We start from the raw sequence: 21,180 nt of genomic DNA, 5'->3' as shown, positions 1-21,180 counted from the left end.
AACAGCTTTGCAGAAAAAAAGATCAGTCAACTGTACTACACAGTTTCAAAATGTTATTGAAGGGTGAGTAAAATGCTCTGCTAGTAGGGCCTATATTATGTGGCAGGCATTTACACTTACAAAAAATTCACCAGCAGCTAAATTTGAAGACTATCAAACTATAATAACTGTTTGGATATAATGGCCCATAATATAGCACCATAGCCGTATTATTCATAGTTTTAATTTGAAGTCTATTTTAAAGTTTCTAATATTTAATAGTTGTGCTATTTACTAACTTCTTAACGGATGATCTTTCGGGTGAACGGTCCCTTTAAGTGGCTTGGCGGAAAACTCCAACCCCCACAATGCACCGGTCCATTCTTCGTCGTCGAACAAAAACGCGGAAACAAAAGAAATAATCAGTTTGTCAAAACAAATAACAGCGAGTCGACAGAAAGTGAGCGTAGTTATAGCTGACAGCTGTCAAAGTAAACACCGTAGCTTCGCTTACCCTGTCTGAAAGGTTTGCCATGGCTTTGAAGAGAATACAGAAGGTAAGTGTATTCGTCTTTTCTTAACTGATTTAATGTACAGAAAATGTTGGAGCGATACGGAAGCGTCATTATAGCGTTAGCCAGTAAATCATCCAATAGCATCTGTTTGCTAACCCTAACGTGGCTGAATATTGTGCCAACGTTTTGTAATAGATTTAACGCTAGGTAATTAATTCCCAAGACAGATTTTTACTGAAAGCAAGTCCAATGTTCGTGCCAGTGGCGATGAAAATACACAGAAGCCAGTTAGCTTAGCTAAGCAGTTAAACTTAAATGAGCTAACTTCGCTGCCAGCTAAAGTTGGCCTAGCAAACGAGCAGTGAGGAAGCATTTTAAGGTGTGTTCCTGGCTACTTTTCAATGTATTTTCATTTTCCGGAGTGTTGGGTAACTTAGTTGTTCGCTAACGTTAGTTTACAGTTTAACAGTATTCTGCCTCATTAGCAACATAACTATATTAATGCACTACATTGCGGCGGAACTGTGAAATTCTTAAATTATTGTTTGCTTATTTGTACAGGAGTTAAATGACTTACAGAGGGACCCTCCAGCTTCATGTTCAGCTGGACCTGTAGGGGAGGACAGTAAGTGTTACAGAGCCTGATAATATGATCATGACCTGTCACGTTTTAATTTGCCATTCGTGTTCGCAATATCGTTGTGCTCAAGGGACAGTGTTGCAATGTAACTGATTTGTGCGTATAAAGTATTGATACTAAATAATGTTCTCACAGATTGTTTATTTATCTTTGTTTCCTTTAGTGTTTCACTGGCAAGCTACCATCACAGGACCGGTGAGCTTTTTCTGGATTAGTTTACTGGATTATTTTTTTTTTAAACAAGCTGCTTCTGGATCTGTAGACAATAGTGTTTTATGTTGACTTCACAGTCCTTTCTATTCTGTTTGGAGAGCACAGACTGGCACACTCTATCCCAGTGTTACTCACTGAAGCCCATGGCATTACTGAGACAATAGGAAAGGGGAAATGCTATAATGTCTTAATTTAAACAAAGATTATTTTTAACAAACAAAAGAAATGCAATACTGATATTAATGCACGGTTGCTCTCTCATTGAAAATAGCATTTTATCCAATAAGGATACAGTATTAGGCATAATTTAACAATCATTTACCCTTCTATTTCAGAATGACAGCCCATATCACGGAGGAGTATTCTTTCTTTCTGTCCATTTTCCCACTGACTATCCCTTCAAACCACCAAAGGTAAGAGTATTCATCTTATAGATTGGTTAGTTCAAAAGCACATCACCTTGTTATAACAGCCATCTTTCACTATTGTTTTTATTTTATAGAGTATATGATTAATCAATAATGAATCATTTGATACAGTCCTACTCACAAGATTGATAGTACTTATAAATGTGACCTCTGACAGACAGCCCAACCACGTTCGGAATCCACTTAAAAAATGGCTTATTTTACCTAGTGCTGCTTGTTTTTTTTTCTCATAGGTTGCCTTTACAACGAAAATCTATCATCCAAACATAAACAGCAATGGTAGCATCTGCCTTGACATCTTGAGATCACAGTGGTCACCTGCGCTTACAGTATCAAAAGGTAACTTATCTATGTTTTGCCTGTACATTACAGGAGCACTGCATAGAATCTGGTTTGTAAGTCACAAGGAAATAGAGATTTTTAAAATGTCATTTGACATACTTAAGGGTAAATTAGTATGTTGGTGCAAAATATAACATGCGGAGAGAATTCAAAAGGTGGGTACGTTGCATTACCTCAAACATAGCAAGGGTCCCTTTGGTGAAACAATCCACAGTGCTGTTACCAAATCTGTATTCTTCCAAATGATTTCTTTCCACCACCTATGAACACAGGTAACAGGATTTTCAGGGCTGATTATCCAAAAATGATCCTCTGACTGCACCCATTGTGCTTTTGTCACTGAAAATTTTGAAATTGCACTGTATAATTGGAGGAGCAAGTGGGGGGATGTTCAAATATCTTTGATGAAAGTAGTGCCTAAAAATACACTTTCATTTCAAGGACCTTAACTAACGGGATTTTGATTTAAAGGTGCATAAAATCAAAGTTTTGATTAGTATTTAAATTGGTATATGGAGAATGAGCTAACAAGTAGAAAAAGATGTTTTTAATTTAATTGAAACATGTGAGCATGCTGATTTTTGGTCTTTTTTCTGCCCCAGTTTTATTATCCATATGCTCCTTGCTATGTGACCCAAATCCTGATGATCCACTAGTCCCAGACATTGCTCACATCTACAAATCAGATAGACAAAAGTGAGTATGAAAGCAAAAGAATTTGGCACATGGAACAACTTTAAATCAGTCAACCGTTTTTTAGAGACCCATTCTGATTTTCTTTTCTCCAGGTACAACAAAGTAGCCAGAGAATGGACTCAGAGGTATGCAATGTAAAGGACTGAAGTTTCAGCAGCAATGACGCATCCCTGAACACCTCAAAATATAAGGTTTCAACTGCTCATCCACACTGGTTCTAGTTGAGGTGTTTTATACGCTTGAAGCACTTTCTGTACTCGGACTTTACTTGACTTAACCATTTTTACTGTTTATTTTATTTTTCCCTTAAATTGGCATTACTATATTATTATTATTAGTTGTGGTGAGATGGCCTGATTGTATTTTTCTTTTAATAGATTGTACAAGACTGTACTGAATTCATTTTTCATTATTTTGCATTAAAAACGTTAATCAAAATGAATTGCAGCTTGTTTCTTGGCAATACACATAGTTAATAATTTCATTTAACCTACCTTGCTATGCTATGAAATGTTTGGTTCAGTATACAGTATATTTTTATAACCATAAAATCAGCCCCTTAGTCTATTACTTGTATGGCCACTAGGTGGTAGCGTTTATTTTTTACCACCCAAACCTTTACATAAGGCAGTTTCCTGGACTGTTAATATTCATGTGTGTGTTAAATTTAATTCAGGTCATTTGCTAAATGGTTATTCGTGTGGATAGAGGCTATTCAAGTGTTTAGCTTTAGCAGTGGAATGGAAATGAGAAGAGCTGTCCTGTCCATTGAAATTAAACCACCCATTATCATCACCTCTGGTTGCAGCACGGTTGCTGTACAGTGACAAAGCCGGTGTACACATTAATTAAGCAGCTCACACATTTATTCTCCTCAGTGCTATTTTAATGTGACTTAACCAGACTACTGGGTTTAGTGAGAACATGCCATGCCTGTTTGCCCTCAGCTTTTCTTTTCTAATAACCTGACAGGAAAAAAAACATAGTTGGGGATTCCTGATCTTTGAAATGAAACATTAAGTAATCATGCCCTAACTTTGACTGGTTTGCTTGCAAATTTAGGTGAAAAACTCAGATGTTAAAGCTGAACTCTTTAGAAACAATGTTTTCAAATCAGGGTGACAGGTACATTCAGCTTTAATCCCAGATGATGGAAGATGAGGTACTGCAACATTAGGGTTACTTTGCTGTGTAATGAAAGCTCCAGCTGTCAGATTAAAGTTGTCAATGTTAGGTTATCTAAAGTCTGACATGGCTGGAAAGTGACACTCACACGAGTTGCTGTAAATATGAAGAACAACAATGATGACAGGAGAACATCGCTCCACTAGTTTGTCAGGTCCCTGTTGTGGAGGACTTCACAAGATGTATGTAAAGAATTGCCAACAGAAACAAGTTAAACTAAAGCCATAAAAATGTTATTTAACATATGGAAAACTGCTCTTAACAGGTCCATAAATCACTGGAAACTGCCATTAATCATTTCCTGGCCACAGCATGAGAATAACTCTGGAATTATATTTCTAGGGGGATTTGTATACATTACTGAGTTCAGTGACCTTCATCATACCTCCTGGTTCTGTATTACTTAATTCAGCATCAGCACGATTCACACACTCCACATTTGTTTTGGTTTCTCTTTCCTGTATTGCTTCCTTTTACCCACTCTCAGGATGTGTAGTGTTTCCTCTATAAACCAATAAATTGGTTACATGGGGTGTTTTTATAAACTGCCAGTCTGACTAAAAAAATGGCATAGAAAAACTCAAGTCAAGCCTCCCTTTGTGATTAATCGTTTATTGTGACATTTCCTCATATCAAGCAGTATTGACTGACTTGTAATATAATTTCCAGCTCATAATAACTATGATTTTGTTTGCTGTAATGGGGTATAATCCCTGAACAATTTCCAATAATGAGACATAAAAGTTTTGCACTCCACGGGTCCAGTGAATTTCTCACGTTTTGAAACCTTCACAAGAACCCAGGGGGAGGTAGATGCTCAGAAAAAGTGTTTCTGGGAGGAGTCCCGTTTTTTTCTTTTTCTTTTTTTTGCAAGATGACACGTGAAACTTTCCTCAGGAGTTGGTTGGTATCATATGTTTGCTGCGTGCTGTGCGGGTCTCCGTTAACTCGGCAGACAACCTATAGCGAGTGAACTCCTGCCTATTTTTATCAGTCTGCCTAATGGGGGGAAACGAAGGGGTCTGAAGAAACTGCAGAGGAAGGTCTCAACTGCGCTGCAATGAGCTCGCAAAACAGCGCGAAGTGACGGAATAAAAAGTAAACAGAAGTCCAACGCTTTGCTCCAGCTCAACTTAACTTTGAATAAAACGCAGTGGCCAGGGGAGAAGTTGCTGCGCAGCGCAATGGCTGCTCAGTGCGACGTTTTAAGCGGATACCTGCAGCAGTCGGACCAGGGCTCCAACAGCGAGCGCAGCACCGACTCTCCTCTGCCGGGATCAGAGGAGGATCTGAGTGGACCCCATCCGCTGCCAGATCCGGAGTGGACTGAGGAGCGGTTTCGGGTGGACCGTAAGAAGTTGGAAATCATGTTATTAGGTAAAACAAAAAAACAAGCACAAAGTTAGTGGCGCGTTCAAGTATTTTCACGTGTTCAACTTCTGTAACGTTACACGTTTCATCTCTGTAATTGTAGCATGTAGTTGTTTCCATTATGCTGCACACTTAAACAGCCCTCTGACGACCCGTTGTTCATTTTAGATGCGTTTTCAGTACAGAATTACTACTTTCGGTAACTTAAACTTTTAGGACTGCTTGTTAGCATGACCAGGAAGCAGTGTGCATAACGAATCAATTAGAGCAATTAAGTCGGGCCAAATAGCTTTGAGCCCTCTAATAGTGTCACCACGCTATAAACAGAAGAAAAATGACCACTGGTATGAGTTGCAATGTGTTCAGTTATATGGGCGAGCATGTTGCTTAAAAGTAAAGTTTAACAGCAGGGTTGAAGAGGTCAACGACATGAGACAGTCCGCAACTATCAATGATGTATCCGTCGTGCTGTGCTTGCATGGAGGTAGTAACATGCCCCGACCACAAGCTGTCGCTATGCAAACTCCCATGGTGTGCATTTGTTTTGAGACTAAACTGAAATTGACCTGACCGTGTAGTTTGCTTACTTCTCAGTTTGCACGCACAGAAACAACTGACACAAAAGCCCTGGCTGACTTTAACAAAAACCAACTGACAGTTGATAAGTATTCTTAGAAAGAGCCTGTGTACATGTACAGTAGCAACTAGTTTCATTTGAAAATGACTAATATTTACATGACTGTCATTGGAAAGCCTGATTCTTTAAAAAACAAAAACGTCATCTATCTGTTGTAGGCATTACACTATCATGATGACCTTTTCCGGCATGTGTTGTGTTGCTGTGTTTTTGTTTTTGGTGATAAAATTGATTCACTCGTCCTCTAATGACGTGGAAGTGGCAGTGAACGGTTAAACAAGCGATGACAGGCTCATAAAGACAGGGCCAGGCCAGTCTCTGTTGAGAGGTCTCTGGAAACTCCAAGGTTGAGGTCATTTATCACACATTTCAAAACACAAGAGTGTGGAATATTCAAGCCTTAGGTAAGTGGGCTGGATTCTTAATCAATTCCACAGGAAGACAGTAAGTCAGAGCTGAAAAACAGCCAAACAGGAACTTAGAAGGAACATTATCGGCCATAGTCATCCTGTAAAAAACAAGACATTAAGTAGTATTACTGATGGGTCTGATTGTCTGTCTGTAATATTTAATTGTGCAGTAAGTTTGTCACTAACGTTTGGAGTAATCCTCAGCGAGCAGCTGGTGTTGAAGTCAGTTTATCCTTTATCCTATACACACAGACACATGCACGAAGTTCCCCTTGAGAATGTCCTGGTTGCTGCCTCGCTTCTCGATACATTCCTTAAAGCTCCATGTCATCCTTAACTCTTCCAGGAAAACAACTTAACCGGAGGCCGGCCCTAAATCCGCGTGTCCCGGACATACCATGCGCCACGTCCCACAGTGTGCTTGACTAAGGGTGTCTGTGTGCGCGTCATTATGTATAATCTATCTGGTCTACTGGGTCTTTACAGTATGTTAGTTGGGTCTCGTATCTCTGCCAATTGCTGCATCATGACATCATGGCTGACATTGCTCATGTTGACATTGCAGCTGGGTCGTAGAAATAACGGCTGCAGTGTTCCACTGTCTTTCTAGTCAGTTGTAGGTTCAGGTTTAAATACCACTCTATCTAAGCTGTGAAACTGCTTTGACCTCTGGCCTTCAGGAAGAATCCTGGATGTCTGGTTGCATTGTATGTAGCTTGGTTATCTCTTAGTAGACATTACACAGTCCTAGCATCTGTTGAATTTTTGCACATGATGCACTAATGACTTACAGTCATGGTCTTGATTTGTTTCAACTCACTGGATCAGAGATTCTCATCTCTTTTTTCTGTATCTGTCTGTAAGTGTAAAGTCAAATCCTAATAAATAGCTCTTTTTGTCTCATCCATTTGGGTCAGAGCTTTGTAACATCTGGCTGTGTTTTGATTGGATAAGCTGTATTTGACGTGGTACATCATGTTCTCAAGGCCAGAGTGGTGTGAAGTTGGACTATAATGAAATAATTTTATGGGAACTCCAGTATATTTTTACTCAGTGTTTTATTGTCTGACTGTATCTCTGGCTTCTCTTTCCTGGAAAATGAAGTGCGCTTGACCCTCGGCGAAGAGCCACAGGTCGAATCATGCTGCAGTCACTTCCTAAACAACAATAGCCCAGTATCTCAACGTTTTGCCAGATCCAGGTAATATGTCTGTACTAGTTTGTGTTTTTGGAGACTGCAGTGCCCATCTGGTTCAGAATTGATATATCATTGGTGTTATGACTGCAGATATGTTTCTGAGATGGACATACATTTTATAAACTGGCCATTGGAAACTCTTAAAATACTACTGTGCTTTAGCAATTTGTACAACCACCTCTTTTTTGAATTATTATTTCAATGGCTAATTTTTAAGTGAGGTGCTGTTGCACTTGCTTGTGTACATGGCTAAACATTCATTCAGTCTGCAAATGGATAACACATTTCTGCCCTACACATACAAGATCAAATAAGCAATGTGGAAAAAATACAAGACACATTTAAAAATGGGCTGCAGCTTATTTTTATAATCGATTAATCTGCCAGTTATTTTCTTAACTAATTGATTAACTGCTTATAATATAATTTTTTTTATATACGTTGTGACCTATATAAAAGGTCACAAAATAGGGAAAAATGCTCACGTCTTTAAATGTCTTGTTTTGCCTGACGAATAGTTAAAATCCTAAAGATACTCAATTTATAATATAAATGTAAAACAGCCACAGTGGAACTGGAGCCACCGAATAGTTGGTAATTTTGCTTAAGAAACTATTAATTTAAATAAAAATAGTTGCTGATTCATTTTCTGTTGATCAGCTAACTGGTTAATAGACTAATAATTCTAATTTAATTAATTTAAGCTCTAATTTAAAACAGACAATGGGGGGAAAGTTATTACAGCTCGATGATGTTTAGGGTGAAACATCTTCATGAAACTTGTATAATTTTGTTATGGATTACATTGAATCGCTAAAATTCAGTTTAATTTCCATCCAGTGTATAATAATCAAACTGTATTGATCCTTTTTATGTGGTGTCTATTGTACTTGACTTGGGTGAACAGTACCTGAAAACTTAGATCAAAAACTTAGCTAATTGATGAGGTATGATTAGGGATTATGGTGTGTGATGCAGGTTAACATAGTTGTAGGTTTGTTCAGACAAATGACCCTTGTGTGTTTGCCAGATTTCATGCTTTTGTCATGGACTTCTTGGGTAAAAGAGTTTGGTCAGTTTAAGTTTTAAAAAGAATTACAGAGGTGACCTACTACTACTATAAGGCAATTAGAATCAAGTTTCTCCACAGATGACATGTTCACTGATGTTGTGTGTTGTGTTGCCTCACAGAAGAGCTGGACATTGCTGTGAAATCTCTCTGCTCCCATTTTCTCCCTCTGGCTGCAAGATAGGAAATCTTTTGAAAGGTTTCAGGAAGTTGTCACATCTTCACAAACAGAAATGGCTTATAGCCAGACAGATGACAAAACAGGCTACATAAATGAAAATTGTATTAATGAATACGTGTTTGTTTTATATATTTCATGTATTCATGTCATGAAGTTAGGAATAACTTGGTTTTAATTGTATCAAGTTTTTACTATTCTGTCAGTAATTAATTCATTTTTTTTTTCATGTGTAAGGCTCATTAATTTGATATGGCATACAGCCAACCATAGTTTCTATGGTATGACCAGAGAAATCTGATCTTATGTAAGTGAATTTACTTCAGTATAACTGAAATTTTGGGCCATAATGGCAATTAAAGCTTGATGGCTGCACAATATGGTAGAAATAATACCGAATTTATTTTGACAGATATTAGGATTATTTTGACAGTATGATTCATTATTAGTGAGAATTATTGCACCACAATCTTTTCCACTGGAAAAAACTATTAACATTGGGATGATGTGACATTTGTTCATGTCTGTACAAAACAAACATTCACACATTTTAACATTTTACTTCATCAAAAAACTGCAGCTCCTGCTGTTTGGATATTGCACTTGGCCATATACCGATTTTGATTAATTGTCCAGCCCTAATTAGCTTTTAATCAGGAATTTAAAAATATCTTCCTAGTAATAAACCTTGCTGTACTCAGAAGGAACGGGAAAGAGGTCAGAGTGGGACATCAGACTGGGGAAGAGTAATAAAGTCAGGGGTTGCATAAATTGTAGAGAATAAAAATGACCCAGAAGCACTCTGTGCCCATTAAAATATGTGTTGGTGACTCACCAGCATGTCTCCACACTGAAGCAAAATTCTAGCGTATACTCTTAAACTAGCTTTATTCGGACAAGCCGTATTTTACTCCCCTGTTCTGGCAAAAGTTGCATCAGGAGAAAATTGGAAATCGTTAAATGCTTAGCCATTACAAATTTACTGTCTCTCACATTGGCAGGGACACAGGTTCCTGGGCTTGGATCAGTAAATAGAGTGTAAAGTGACGACAAAATCTCACCCGGACAGCCATCTGGGTTTAACTGTTGTACTATTGGCACCCTAGAATAGGACTCCCAAGTTAATGGCTTGGAGACCGTGACACAAGCTTGAAGGCTTGAAAGATAGTTTTATGTGTACAGGGAGCAGTCTAAGAGAATGTTTTTGTGCTTTCATTATGAAGTTAAGAGACCAGGGCCAAGTGTGGGAAAGAGGTAACATTTTCTCCAACCCCAGATTATCCAAATTGAGAATCTCCGTGTGCAACAAGATTTTCCATGGATTTTTAAGCATACATCACCGATCTATCCACTGTGCATTGGTCACTTTGAAGAGCTGAGGGGTTCCCTGCTTAGACTAGTAATGATGGGAGTTTAGTGGTGTTTGTGACTGAGCATAGCCTCCTGGTGGGCCAGTGTATGCACACATAGTAACAACATCTTTGCTGAGTAACTGCAGCAACAACCTACAATTAGGCTAAGTGAATCATTTTCTTCATTGAACTAATTTGTTTTCCTCCTCCTAAACCACAAACTGTTGTTGGGCAGCTTTGTCTCAGAATGGAAAAACGGTTGCATGGCGCAATGAGAAAGTACAAGGTTTTCACAAGTATTTTCAGTATGTAGTCATAATGTAAGTCAGTATAATATACAATAGGTACTGCTACTTCACTTAATATCTTGTGTGTAGAGGATGCTAATGCTAGGAGTTGTTGTGAATAAGTATGTTGAAATGTTTCTCACACACAACTTAATTTGTATGCCACAGCAAAAAATAAGAATGTTATTTTGGAGGCCAGTGGAAACTCTTCCTCTAAGAAGGGAAAATGGCCCATTAGTCAAAATGTGATTTATATTTTTCAAAATCTTTCCCTTTTTATTGTTTAGCGGATTATTTCTCTGGCTTCCACATCCACATAATGAGGGACGTATGTGTGAGGGCCTCATCCTTCTCTGTCTCTGAGTGCTGAGTAAGACTCACAGACAGGAAGTGAGTGTCTTGTGGGGAATGTGCTGCAGGCTTTCTCTTCTCTCTCTCGTTCTGCCCCTTGAGCATTCAAACACTGCTCTGTTGTTCCAGTTTCCATCAGATCCACTGTGGAGTGGTTGGACTTTCCCTGGTCTTTATCCTGACACTAAAACACAATCCTCACTCTAACCTTCTAACCTAACCAAACCCTGACAAAAATATTTCTGAAAACCAATCAAAGCAATTTGGCTATTGTATCTTGCAGTACTCCACTGCAACTAAAATGACTGTACAATTAATTATATACAATCATACATCATTATCTTCGTAACTGATAATTTATACACTATGACCAATATTTTGACTTTCAGATATATAACTGTGTGTTATATTTGAGTTGTCTAAAGTGAAAAAAAATTGGAGATGCTGGGAACTTGTACAAACCGTATATAGACCACTCTTTGGGAAAAAATGCAGTAAAGAGGGAAAATCGATAGACAGAGCCAGCACTAGAGAGAAAATCCTTATTATGTGAAATGTTAGGGTTGTGAATGTGCCAAACCAGCAGTAGTTCTTATTTTGTAGTTGTGGACCACCATAAGAGTAGCTTCCACTGTCAGCACAAAAAAGATGCTTCCCATTCATTTCATCAAAGTAGAGATGCATTCATTCAGTTCAGTGTGGTTGAACTTGACCTGTGAAATAGTGAGACTCTCCAGTTGTCAATTTGAGGGAAAGGATAGGATTGACCTGTTGGTCAGGAAAGAGAGAGAGAGAGAGAGAGAGAGAGAGAGAGATAAAAAATTATTCTTGTTTATCTACTGTTGTGTTGATGCTGTCACAGAGAGTAGAGTGGTGTGAGTGCTACATGGCTAATAAGGACAAGGAAAAGGATGTAGGGAAAATAATTATAAATAATAAATTTTTTAATTAGTTAGTTAATGAATAATTAATCCAAGCTTTATGGAAAAGCAAAAACACATCAGAACATTTTGTTAGTAATTGAAATGGTTCAGTTCACTGAATTTTTCTCTTCACTCTTTTTGCCTCCTGCCACCTTCCCTCTCTCTCTCTGAAACATGCTGATACAATTAAACAATTCTATTCAACTTTGCTTACGCGTTGAATTCCTTCATCCTGGGCATGATGAAGCTTTCAGGAGCTGTAATATAATTGAGCTTCAGTCGATGGAAAAACCTGTAATTCATTACTCAAGAAAATAAAACCGGGAGTCCTATTTCAACAGTCCGAGTGGAGCTAGAGTGCTGTGACCCATTTCTGTGCTCCTGGAACTGTAAATGGGCTGAAATGAATACCTGTTTTTCTACGTCCCTCAAAGCTCTTTTTCTTCAACCCTTTTCAAAGTGCAGATTTACATTCTGTCTGGTTTGCGGTTGCTATTTTAGAAATGTTTCTTTGGGGGGGCACCACTGACTTACCCCGCACGCGTGCGCGCTCACCACACACATAAATGCAGAAACACACACGCATACACACCAACCGGTCCATAACCACTCCCCCCAAGAGCTTTCAGTGTTTATCTTTGGAGAACCTCGGGTTTTGGTTTGTTGTTCTCTCTCCTCATTCAACATCCAGTACAATCTGCCTTTTCTTCACTTGCCTTGATTGGAGAGAAAGCATTTTTCTAAGAGTACCGTTTTGATCTAGTCCTGGCTGTTGCCAGAATATTCTCTTAACAAAAGTGAGAGGGTGGAAGAAAGAACAGAAACTCATTTTGTTTAAGTTAGTCCAAAAGCAGGAATTTCATAAGAGACCCTAACTGAATTATGTTCATTTCCTTAGAGATGTTCTGTTATGCGTAAAGTACTGTGATTGGATATATCGGTGGAGATAACTCAGAGGTTGAGTAATCAAGTACATTTATCGAGGGGAGGGTTTCCATCACTAAAACCCTGCACAGATTCCTAATGTTTTTAAAAGAGATATGTATGGCTGTCTGATTGAAATGCTGACGTATGTGAAATGTTTTTAGATTTCCCAATAGGACAATGTAATATTTACAGTGCAATTCGGCCTGTTAAGTGAGACTGACTCCCTATGCTCCATGGGGGATCTACACAGTAGATACCAGGCACCAGGAATGTACAGTGTTGTGTAATCACTTGGCAGCATTCACACATGAGAGATGATAACCCAAACATGATACCAACAACAGCTTGATGCTAGATGTCTTATTTCCTGGACTGGATGATCCTACAGCAAAGACGCGTATGTGTAAATAAAACTGTTAATGTGAGGTCATAATGGACTTTGTGTTTGTGGACATAGAGAAAAGCAGTTTAGGCCATAGTGTGTCTCTACAATTTTAAGTCTATTTCTAATTATTCCTAGACCTTCTCATCCGTGTGACATCGGGGTCGATGAGTCTAATTTCTCTGGCAGGCTCTTATCTTTGTCTGCTGGAAAGCAACATGTGTCACTTCACTGCTCTATCCCTTTTGAATACAGAGGGTGGCTTCTACATGGCACAAAAATACGTTGAGAGGTGTTAAATTGTGTGGGTGATTAACGTTGTTTACCAAAGCTAGAAGTAAGTTATATTCTTTATTTTATTATAGATTTCTGTTCTGTTTGATTTGGTGACACTGTGACTTCTGTGGTTTAATACTATACCAACCACTCGAGCAGCTGCTCTGTCAGAAATACAAAACAAGAGCAACAGGTGGTCTATCTGTTTTAGTGCAGCCAAACAAATCTGTGTTCCTTTAATAAAAAAGTCAGTAAAAAATAATCTGATGCACTACAGATTCATGTAGGTTAAAGGTGTTAACAGTGAGACTGGTGTCAGTGAGATAAAATTAAAAACACTAATGCAGAATCACATGCTGCATTTCTTTCCTTTGATTCCCTCATGCATAGGTAGGCTATTGGATCCAGTAAGGAAATGACAGGAGTGCACCACTAACAATTAAATTGTAATCACAGCATGTAAATACAAAGGCAAAGAAAAAGACTGACAACAAATAGCTTCATAAATGGGGTGTGAATTCATGAAAATTTTAAGGATTATAACTGCAAGGTCACTTCTGCTTCCCCGAACCTTACTGATGATTAAATACCGCTGTTGTCTTGGTGAAGCAGTTAAAGTGTTTCTGAGGCTCTGGAGTCTTTTGTTTGGATGCTAACTTGTGTAAAATATGCCACAGCAGTTCACAGGGAAATTAAAGTGTTGGCTTTTGTCTGTTTTCATTTGTCAGCCCTATTCCTGCCAATTGCTTGTCAGATGCAAGGTGATACGCTTGTAGAAACATCCTGTCTTTGAAGTGAGGCGTTTAGGCTTGATTGATGACAATAGCCCCCATCACTGAATAACAACCTGACTGAAGGCTATTGGTTGTACTGAATGTTTCCTTTATAGTCTAAACTTGTTTGTTATTTACCTTTCTCACTCTGTGTGTGTGTGTGTAACAGTGACAGATAGGCCAGTAATGTAAAGATCTATACTGTGAAACATTTACATTTTGTCAACCGTCCAGAGATTTTGCTGCTCCATTTACATAGAAGTAGCTATTACTTTTTAATATTTGTGTTTGTATCAGGCCTTGACAGGCAGTGTTACAGACAAATCATTGAGCAATACTGGATTTACAGAACTAGTGCAATGTGGTTAAGTACCTTTTATCTGTTAGGTATTTAATCAATTGATTAGCTATATCATGTTAATAAATATATATATATATATATATATATGCCATTAATATGAAATTATAAAAACCCTGATAGAAGTTGTATCCATTTCACCCACCCTAAGAAACATTTAGACACTTTTTTTTTTCTCTGGCTATTACACAGAAAAAAACTATTGAAGCTAAACTTAAAAGGAATGTTGGTTGCATAAAATTTAGTAAGGGCAATTGTTTTCTCTAATAATGAATCTAGGTTGAAAAAATTAATTATCCTGTGTTAGTCAGGCCTAAAGACATCCCATCTGTACAATAGAGTAAAAATGCATGTGGCTTGTTTTTAATGCACATGGTTGCTTATCCAGTGAGTTTGTTTCATTGCGTTTGTATTCATGTTTTGCCACTGCTCCCTGAGGCCCTCTCGTTAGCTACATGTTTAATCAGCTGAGAGTGGCTGCTCGCTCTAGAGGGAGGGACACAGGAGAGCTGGTGTGAAAACATGCTCTCCCGCTCTTTTCATAAAATATGGGAAATGTAGTTCCTTCATAATAGCCGTTGTCCTCTTTGCCAGGGGGCTTTGTGGGTCTGACTTTAATATTAATCTGCCTCACTTTAGTAAAGGCAGTCTCAGGACTGAGACGTCAAACTTTTCCTAGATTAGGGTTGTCATTTGTTATGAAATCCTATCCAGGGTAAATAGAAGTTTCTCATTTTAATGCTTGCATAGACTTTTCTGTGACTGTCAAGTTTCACCTTAAGTCCTCTTGTGATTATTGCCAGTGCAGAGGATTTTGTCTAAGCAGCATTGCAGTTTAGAGACTTAACTGGTGCCTTTTAGGTTCTCCCTTGGCTCTTTGTAATCTAAAAAGCTCCTGTCTTCATAGAAATCTTTTGACATCAAAGCACACAGCACAAATATTTTAGTAACCAGGTGTATGAACTCCCCCTTTTATTATTTGGTGATTACTTAATGACTGATAGTGTGATCAAAATAAATTGTTATTGGCTTACATCTGAGCTATGAAGTATTTGCCGTCCAATTGTTATTGGAACTCATTGTGGATTTGTCAGATCTAATTTGGCTTTTTACTTGAAACTAGGTAATTGTGAACATTTTGATGCCTTGATTTGGTTTATTAGGGCCTATGTGTCCATTGTTTGCGTGATTGTTGTGTGTGTGGATTGAAGCCATGACTGTAGAAATCAACGCTGTTTACATTCCTTCAGGGTCAAAACAGCGGAATCTCCAAGAAAGTTAGTCTCTCCACAAAATAATGGATACCAGACCAATGTTCCATCTGCCAGCTTTGAGTCCTTGATGCCTATCACTGCAACTTCTCTCAGTTCTTTACATGCAATGACAGTAATTAGATACATTAAATAATAATTATATTGAGAGAATTAGAGGGTGTGGATCTCATTAACTGTAACGATCATGTTTACTTTGTCAAATTAATAGACAGTGTAGATAACTGCTCTAAATTAGTGCCACATTATTTGCTCTATATTTTCAAAAAACAGCAGACAACAGATTTGACTGCAACATGTGATCTGTGCTCAAGGGTATTGTGTCATTTTTCAGCTGTGATGCCTTTACAGTCTGCTGTGCCGGGAGGGAAGAGCGCTGCATTGTCCTGGTGTAACCTGGGCTGAACAAACACTATTAGACCATTCTAACACTTGAGAAACAAATGAAACAATTTATCTTTTATATGAATCAGAGCTGCTAAATGCTGAGAAATATACTTTAAGCCTATAATTTAAATTGGGTTTTTTGGTTGGCAGAGGAAATATATCTGAGTAATGAGGCATGAGCTATGCATTTTTGTGGTGAATTGCCTGTCAATTCTTTGAGAAAAGGGACAAAGCCGAATGTAAAAGGTCTTTGCTTCTTCCCTTCTAATATAATGTTGTTGGTAAATTATATCAACAAGACAAATAAGCAGATATAAATGTTGTGTGGAAGAGACTGTGAATTTCTGAACCACCATATTTGAATTTGGTGGTTTCCTGCATGGAAAAGGTTGGCAGCCAGCCGCTGCATTTCAAATCACAGATGTTGGTGCACCCTTGAATGCAACAGTAACTTTAACAAAATGGTCAACAAAATATATACAACTTATAGTCAGTAGACTAAAACATGCAAAACCATCACAGCCTTTTTTAAATGATGTAATTCGAGGTAGCCAATCAGTTTAATTGCCATTTTCACAAAATTATTATTAGTCACATGTTCATGTTTGCTCTTTTGTGTTTGGTTAGAGCAAAATAAGCCACCTCCCAATCAGTGACTTATCCGTCTTGTCTACATATTTTCAGTTGACACGGAACCTGTGGTTGTGGGTAGTGTTTGTTAGGAGCCACTACCTGAAGAGTACTCCTATAACACTGCCGTGGATCTTCTTGTCAAAGTGGGAAACCTACATTACCCACAATGCAACTAAACCCCCAGCAGTTTAATTGGTGGTGTGTGTGTGTGTGTGTGTGTGTGTGTGTTTGTGTGTGTGTTTTATGCTAGCCTCGGATGTTTTTCATTTTCAAACTTGTAGTTCTCTGGCCCAGCCGACGCTGACTCAAGTGACCTCACTTGATGCAATTTATCAGACTTTGAGCAGCTCCGTCTGGAGCCACAAAAGTCTTTTTTCACAAATGCAACAATTCAAATTTGCTCTGTTTTGCGTCAAATGTACGCATATTACCTAATTGAAATGGCACCGAGATGCTATTTGCTTGGCAGCACAGTTGGGGGTACATTTCACCTTTTGCGGGTGCTTTCAGAAGTGCATGGTTTCTGCTGCATGGAGCAGCAACAGAACCTGAGCAAATCCCTTTTGAGTTTTTTTTAATCCTTATTTTCATATTCCATTTCTTTCTTTTCTTTTTTTTATTGCGATTAATCACATGATTTTCTTGCGATTAATCGCATTGTTACGCGCACAATTGAATAATGAATTCTAAAGTAGTGTATTGCGCACTTGTTAGTTAAATGTACTGCTATATACACAAAAGTGCAATAACATGTGGTTTGCAAACACTTTAAACAAATGTGCTTTTTACCAGCAGTATTCCCTTTACACAGCAGCAATAAAATATTACCTATACCTATACATACATGGAATAAACCAAAGCTATTTGCCACTGCCAGGGCATTACTTTTTATCTAGCTTGTTAAAACAAGTTACCATCAGAGTCCAGTTTTCTTATTTTTTTTCTGAACAGGTTTTAGTAGGTATCTTTTATGAGGGAGCAGCAGAAGCTTCGATTATTCGCTCTTAATTACTGTCGAAGCTCAAAAACAATGACATTCGGGCCAGCTCTGAGATAGAGAGAGATATATACACACGCACACGCAATGTATTTTACTGCAACCTGCCGCACACTTCTCAACTCGGCATGGCTGCTTTTGCACATCTGATGCGTGCAAATGTTATTTCACAATTTTTTTTTACCTAAGACAATATTTGATATTTTGTTAAAGCTTACTGGACATAATATTGGTTAAGGGTTTACTGGTGTGGGTCTGATACAATGTGCTGGAGGTTTCCCCCTCAATGCCTGATTACATGGGTTGTGTGACCAAAGCATGATGGCTCATCAAGGAGCTGGGCAAAGTGCTTGTCATGCCATATATAAAGAGATACATGGAGGGCACACCCCACCTCCAAAAGCATATTACAGAGGCATTGGGTAGGGATAAAAAAAAAAAAAACTAAAGGCAGCCACCACCCTTCCACAGGAGGACATCAGGCAAAAGGAAGAGGAAGAGATGCAAGATTTGCCCTGCTGCCAAAGGCAAAAGTCAGCAGTTGGTGTTCTGTTGATTCTGTTCCTGTTGATATTTGTAAAGCATGTAAACAGTGAGATGTCAGTTTGCGTGATACCCATATAATTTTTTTTATTTTTTAATTCTGTCTATCACACAGTGATATGTGTACATTATATGGGACAAAGTGGAAAAATAAGCATGTTTCAAATATGTTTGGTCAAAATCACTGCGTTTTTTTTGGTATTTTTTTTAATCAAGTTTACATTCATGGGTGTAAACATGGTCTAGTAATACAAAAAATAATTTTGTTCGTAAAGTAAAAAAGGAAACATTTAAATAATGTCAGAAACAAGATATTTAATGAATATGTGTAATATTAAATTACTAAATATATTTATTTCAAAGATATAGCAAACCATGCATGAAACTAATGACCCATGTTATGAATTAGAAGGGGTTTGGTTAGCTTGTACATCAAAGAGTTAACCCCACTAAGATCTCATTGGCTCAGTTGTTTTTCCAAACAGGAACAGCCATCAGTGAAGCTCTTCAGGCTTATGCGTAGGGTAATTAAGAGAGTTTTTCTGCTACTAGCTACTTGCCTTACTGCAAATTGAGTGCAGAGTTCAAGTCAAACCGGTGCAGATGTAGAATATGTGGTTTGTAGTATGAGATGTCCTTGTGCTCATAGGATACCCTGCTGTATCTTTCCTGTCTCTGCGTTGTGTACAGTTTTTGACTTAATAATATCTGAAAATCTAACACTGACATGCATCCCCCACTAGAGGTGGCTGTTAAAGGAAATGCATAAAGGAGATGTGCAGAAATCAGCATACAATACATCTTTATATGTGCATCTATGCATAGTAGAAGAGGAGATTGCATTTGTATTGAGGAGATTGTATTTTTTTGCAATTTAATGTTTAGATGGAATTAAGAAATTAATTAATAAATGCTCCTTTTTAAGTTTCATTTATTTTTGGGTGCGACTGAAATGGAATATGAATTCACTTTGAAAGTGTTATTAAACAAGTATTAAAATGTAGTTATGCCAATTCTACCTGCATTTTGGTACCCAGTTGGTGGTGTTTGTTGTGTAATTACTGGGCCTACTGGTTGTAGTTTCTGCTGAGCATGCCAGATGCAGTAGGTACACATAGTCAATCTGTCACTTTGCCTGACAGCATCCCCATGACTCAGGCAGACGTACGGCAGAAGTTGTTTTTCTTTTTTCTTCTCAGTAAATGTTTTCTCTATGAATAATAAGAGACTTCTGTTACATATCCAGTGAGTTTACAAATCAATGGCAGTTCAAGTGAAACGTACAATAACATGTACTGTGTGATCAAAATAAGCCAAAGGTCAACATCATATTATATAGTTATTATTGTCCTCATGGAGATTACATGTTTGCAAGTGGCTTTTTAATTGGTTTACCTTGTTCCCTGTTTTATGTCTGTGTCATTAATTTGCCACTGACAGAGACTTCACCTTTGGGATTTATATTTGTTTAGAATAATGAGACCACAGAGAAGGGCGACCTGCTCTACTGGACAGATTTTTAGTTGACAAGTAGGAGACAATGTTAGATGTTGCTCTATTTCTTTTTGTTTGTCTTAGTTCTTACAGGAAACGCTTGCAGTAACAGGGTAACGGTAATAATCTTGGATAAATTCAGGCCACCTAAAAACTGAGCATATCAGCCAGAGGTGTTCCCCATCATTCTACATCAAAGCTGGATGTTATCTAAACTAAATATTGGATGCAAACACCCCTTGCATAAATATGAACCAGATATATTTGCTTTTGTGTGAATGCAGCACAGATTGCTGGCATTTTATCATCAGCTAATGCCATAATTACGGCTGCAAAAACAATTTCAGTTAATCTGTTGATCAGTTTGATTATTTATCTTATAAGCATAAAATAATATAAAGTTATTTATATACATGTATACATACACGTATAAACACAGAACTTTCCGCAGTGCTTTTTTTTAAATTTGCGTAGGTGTAGAATGTAAACAGCAGCAACAAGATGAAAATATGGTTTTCATCTTCAGATAAAAAAAAGTCTGACATTTGGGAAACGGTGTCCATTTTGTCCAGACCAGACCTTTAGGAGCAGCCTTAAGTCCAAATTTTGCCTGTCTAATTCAAACAGCTTAAATTCTTAATCTTAAAAATGTAAACACTTTGTATTTAATTTGAGTTTTAAAAAAGCTGTAACAGAAGCTGTGTGTTTACCTAAGAAATTACTTATACAACCAATCGGTTATCAAAATCATAGATTAGTTTTCTTTTGAACTACTAAACAAATAATTGTTTCAGCTAAAGCTAAAAATGTTTGTTGTTTTTAAAGTGTTCAGTCCACATGAGTATTTATGCTAGCTGCATTCCATGTCCATTGTCATCAATTTATGTGCAGCATTTGGCTGTACGCCGTGTGCAGCCACTTGGTAAAATGACGTGTCTTTAAACAAAAATCAGAGGCTCTTAAAGCAGCTAAAGAGACGTCGTTGCTTTAGCTACTTTATTTCCCCATCTGTGACACTTTCCATCTGTGTTCCTCAGTTGGAATTTTCTTTGACAAAGCCGATAATGTGATTAAAACATTGGCACATTTGGATTTTATTGGATTATGGAATTGGACATTGTTTAAACTGAGGCTATGAGGATACAAAAGACAGAAGGGTGATAGCTGGTGGTTAGAATAATTCTTTCATTTCTGTGACCGCTTTATGAAAACTAACTGTGAAATGCTGTTAAACTATTGTGTTACCATATGTTGGCCATCAGTTTCTAATGTACATTCTTAGATTTCATTTTAGTTTTTCCTCTGTTTTAAATGATGAGCCAAAGAGAAGCCAGAGTTCATCTATTATCAGTGTAATGGGGTGGT

At 37.8% G+C, this 21,180-nt stretch overlaps 2 protein-coding genes across 2 annotated transcripts in view; both read left to right on the top strand.

Annotated features, from left to right (window-relative positions):
* Positions 1-377: 377 nt before the first annotated feature.
* Positions 378-3,255, top strand: LOC123984302 (ubiquitin-conjugating enzyme E2 D4-like). The gene is made up of 7 exons (XM_046071117.1): positions 378-536; positions 1,056-1,119; positions 1,298-1,329; positions 1,683-1,760; positions 2,009-2,114; positions 2,720-2,813; positions 2,906-3,255. Exons 1-7 carry the CDS (start codon positions 513-515, stop codon positions 2,949-2,951), a joined length of 444 nt encoding a protein of 147 aa, XP_045927073.1. The 5' UTR covers positions 378-512; the 3' UTR covers positions 2,952-3,255.
* Positions 3,256-4,863: 1,608 nt separating this feature from the next.
* Positions 4,864-21,180, top strand: part of LOC123984176 (protein bicaudal C homolog 1-like) — a 55,182-nt gene continuing 38,865 nt past the window's right edge. Inside the window, exon 1 of the mRNA XM_046070916.1 lies at positions 4,864-5,375. Coding sequence (XP_045926872.1) covers positions 5,183-5,375 — 193 coding nt within the window. The 5' untranslated portion in view covers positions 4,864-5,182. The remainder of the gene's footprint in view (positions 5,376-21,180) is intronic.

This window comes from Micropterus dolomieu, linkage group LG15, assembly GCF_021292245.1.
Source record: "Micropterus dolomieu isolate WLL.071019.BEF.003 ecotype Adirondacks linkage group LG15, ASM2129224v1, whole genome shotgun sequence".
Lineage (NCBI taxonomy): Eukaryota > Metazoa > Chordata > Actinopteri > Centrarchiformes > Centrarchidae > Micropterus > Micropterus dolomieu.
Note: the sequence above shows the minus strand (reverse complement) of the source record. Positions and strands in the feature narration are given on the sequence as shown.

Excerpts from the sequence above, each read along its gene's own strand:
- LOC123984302 (XM_046071117.1), top strand. The coding sequence starts at position 513 with ATGGCTTTGAAGAGAATACAGAAG. Across the intron at positions 1,120-1,297 it reads TGGACCTGTAGGGGAGGACA|TGTTTCACTGGCAAGCTACC; the intron begins GTAAGTGTTACA and ends TGTTTCCTTTAG. Across the intron at positions 1,330-1,682 it reads AAGCTACCATCACAGGACCG|AATGACAGCCCATATCACGG; the intron begins GTGAGCTTTTTC and ends CTTCTATTTCAG.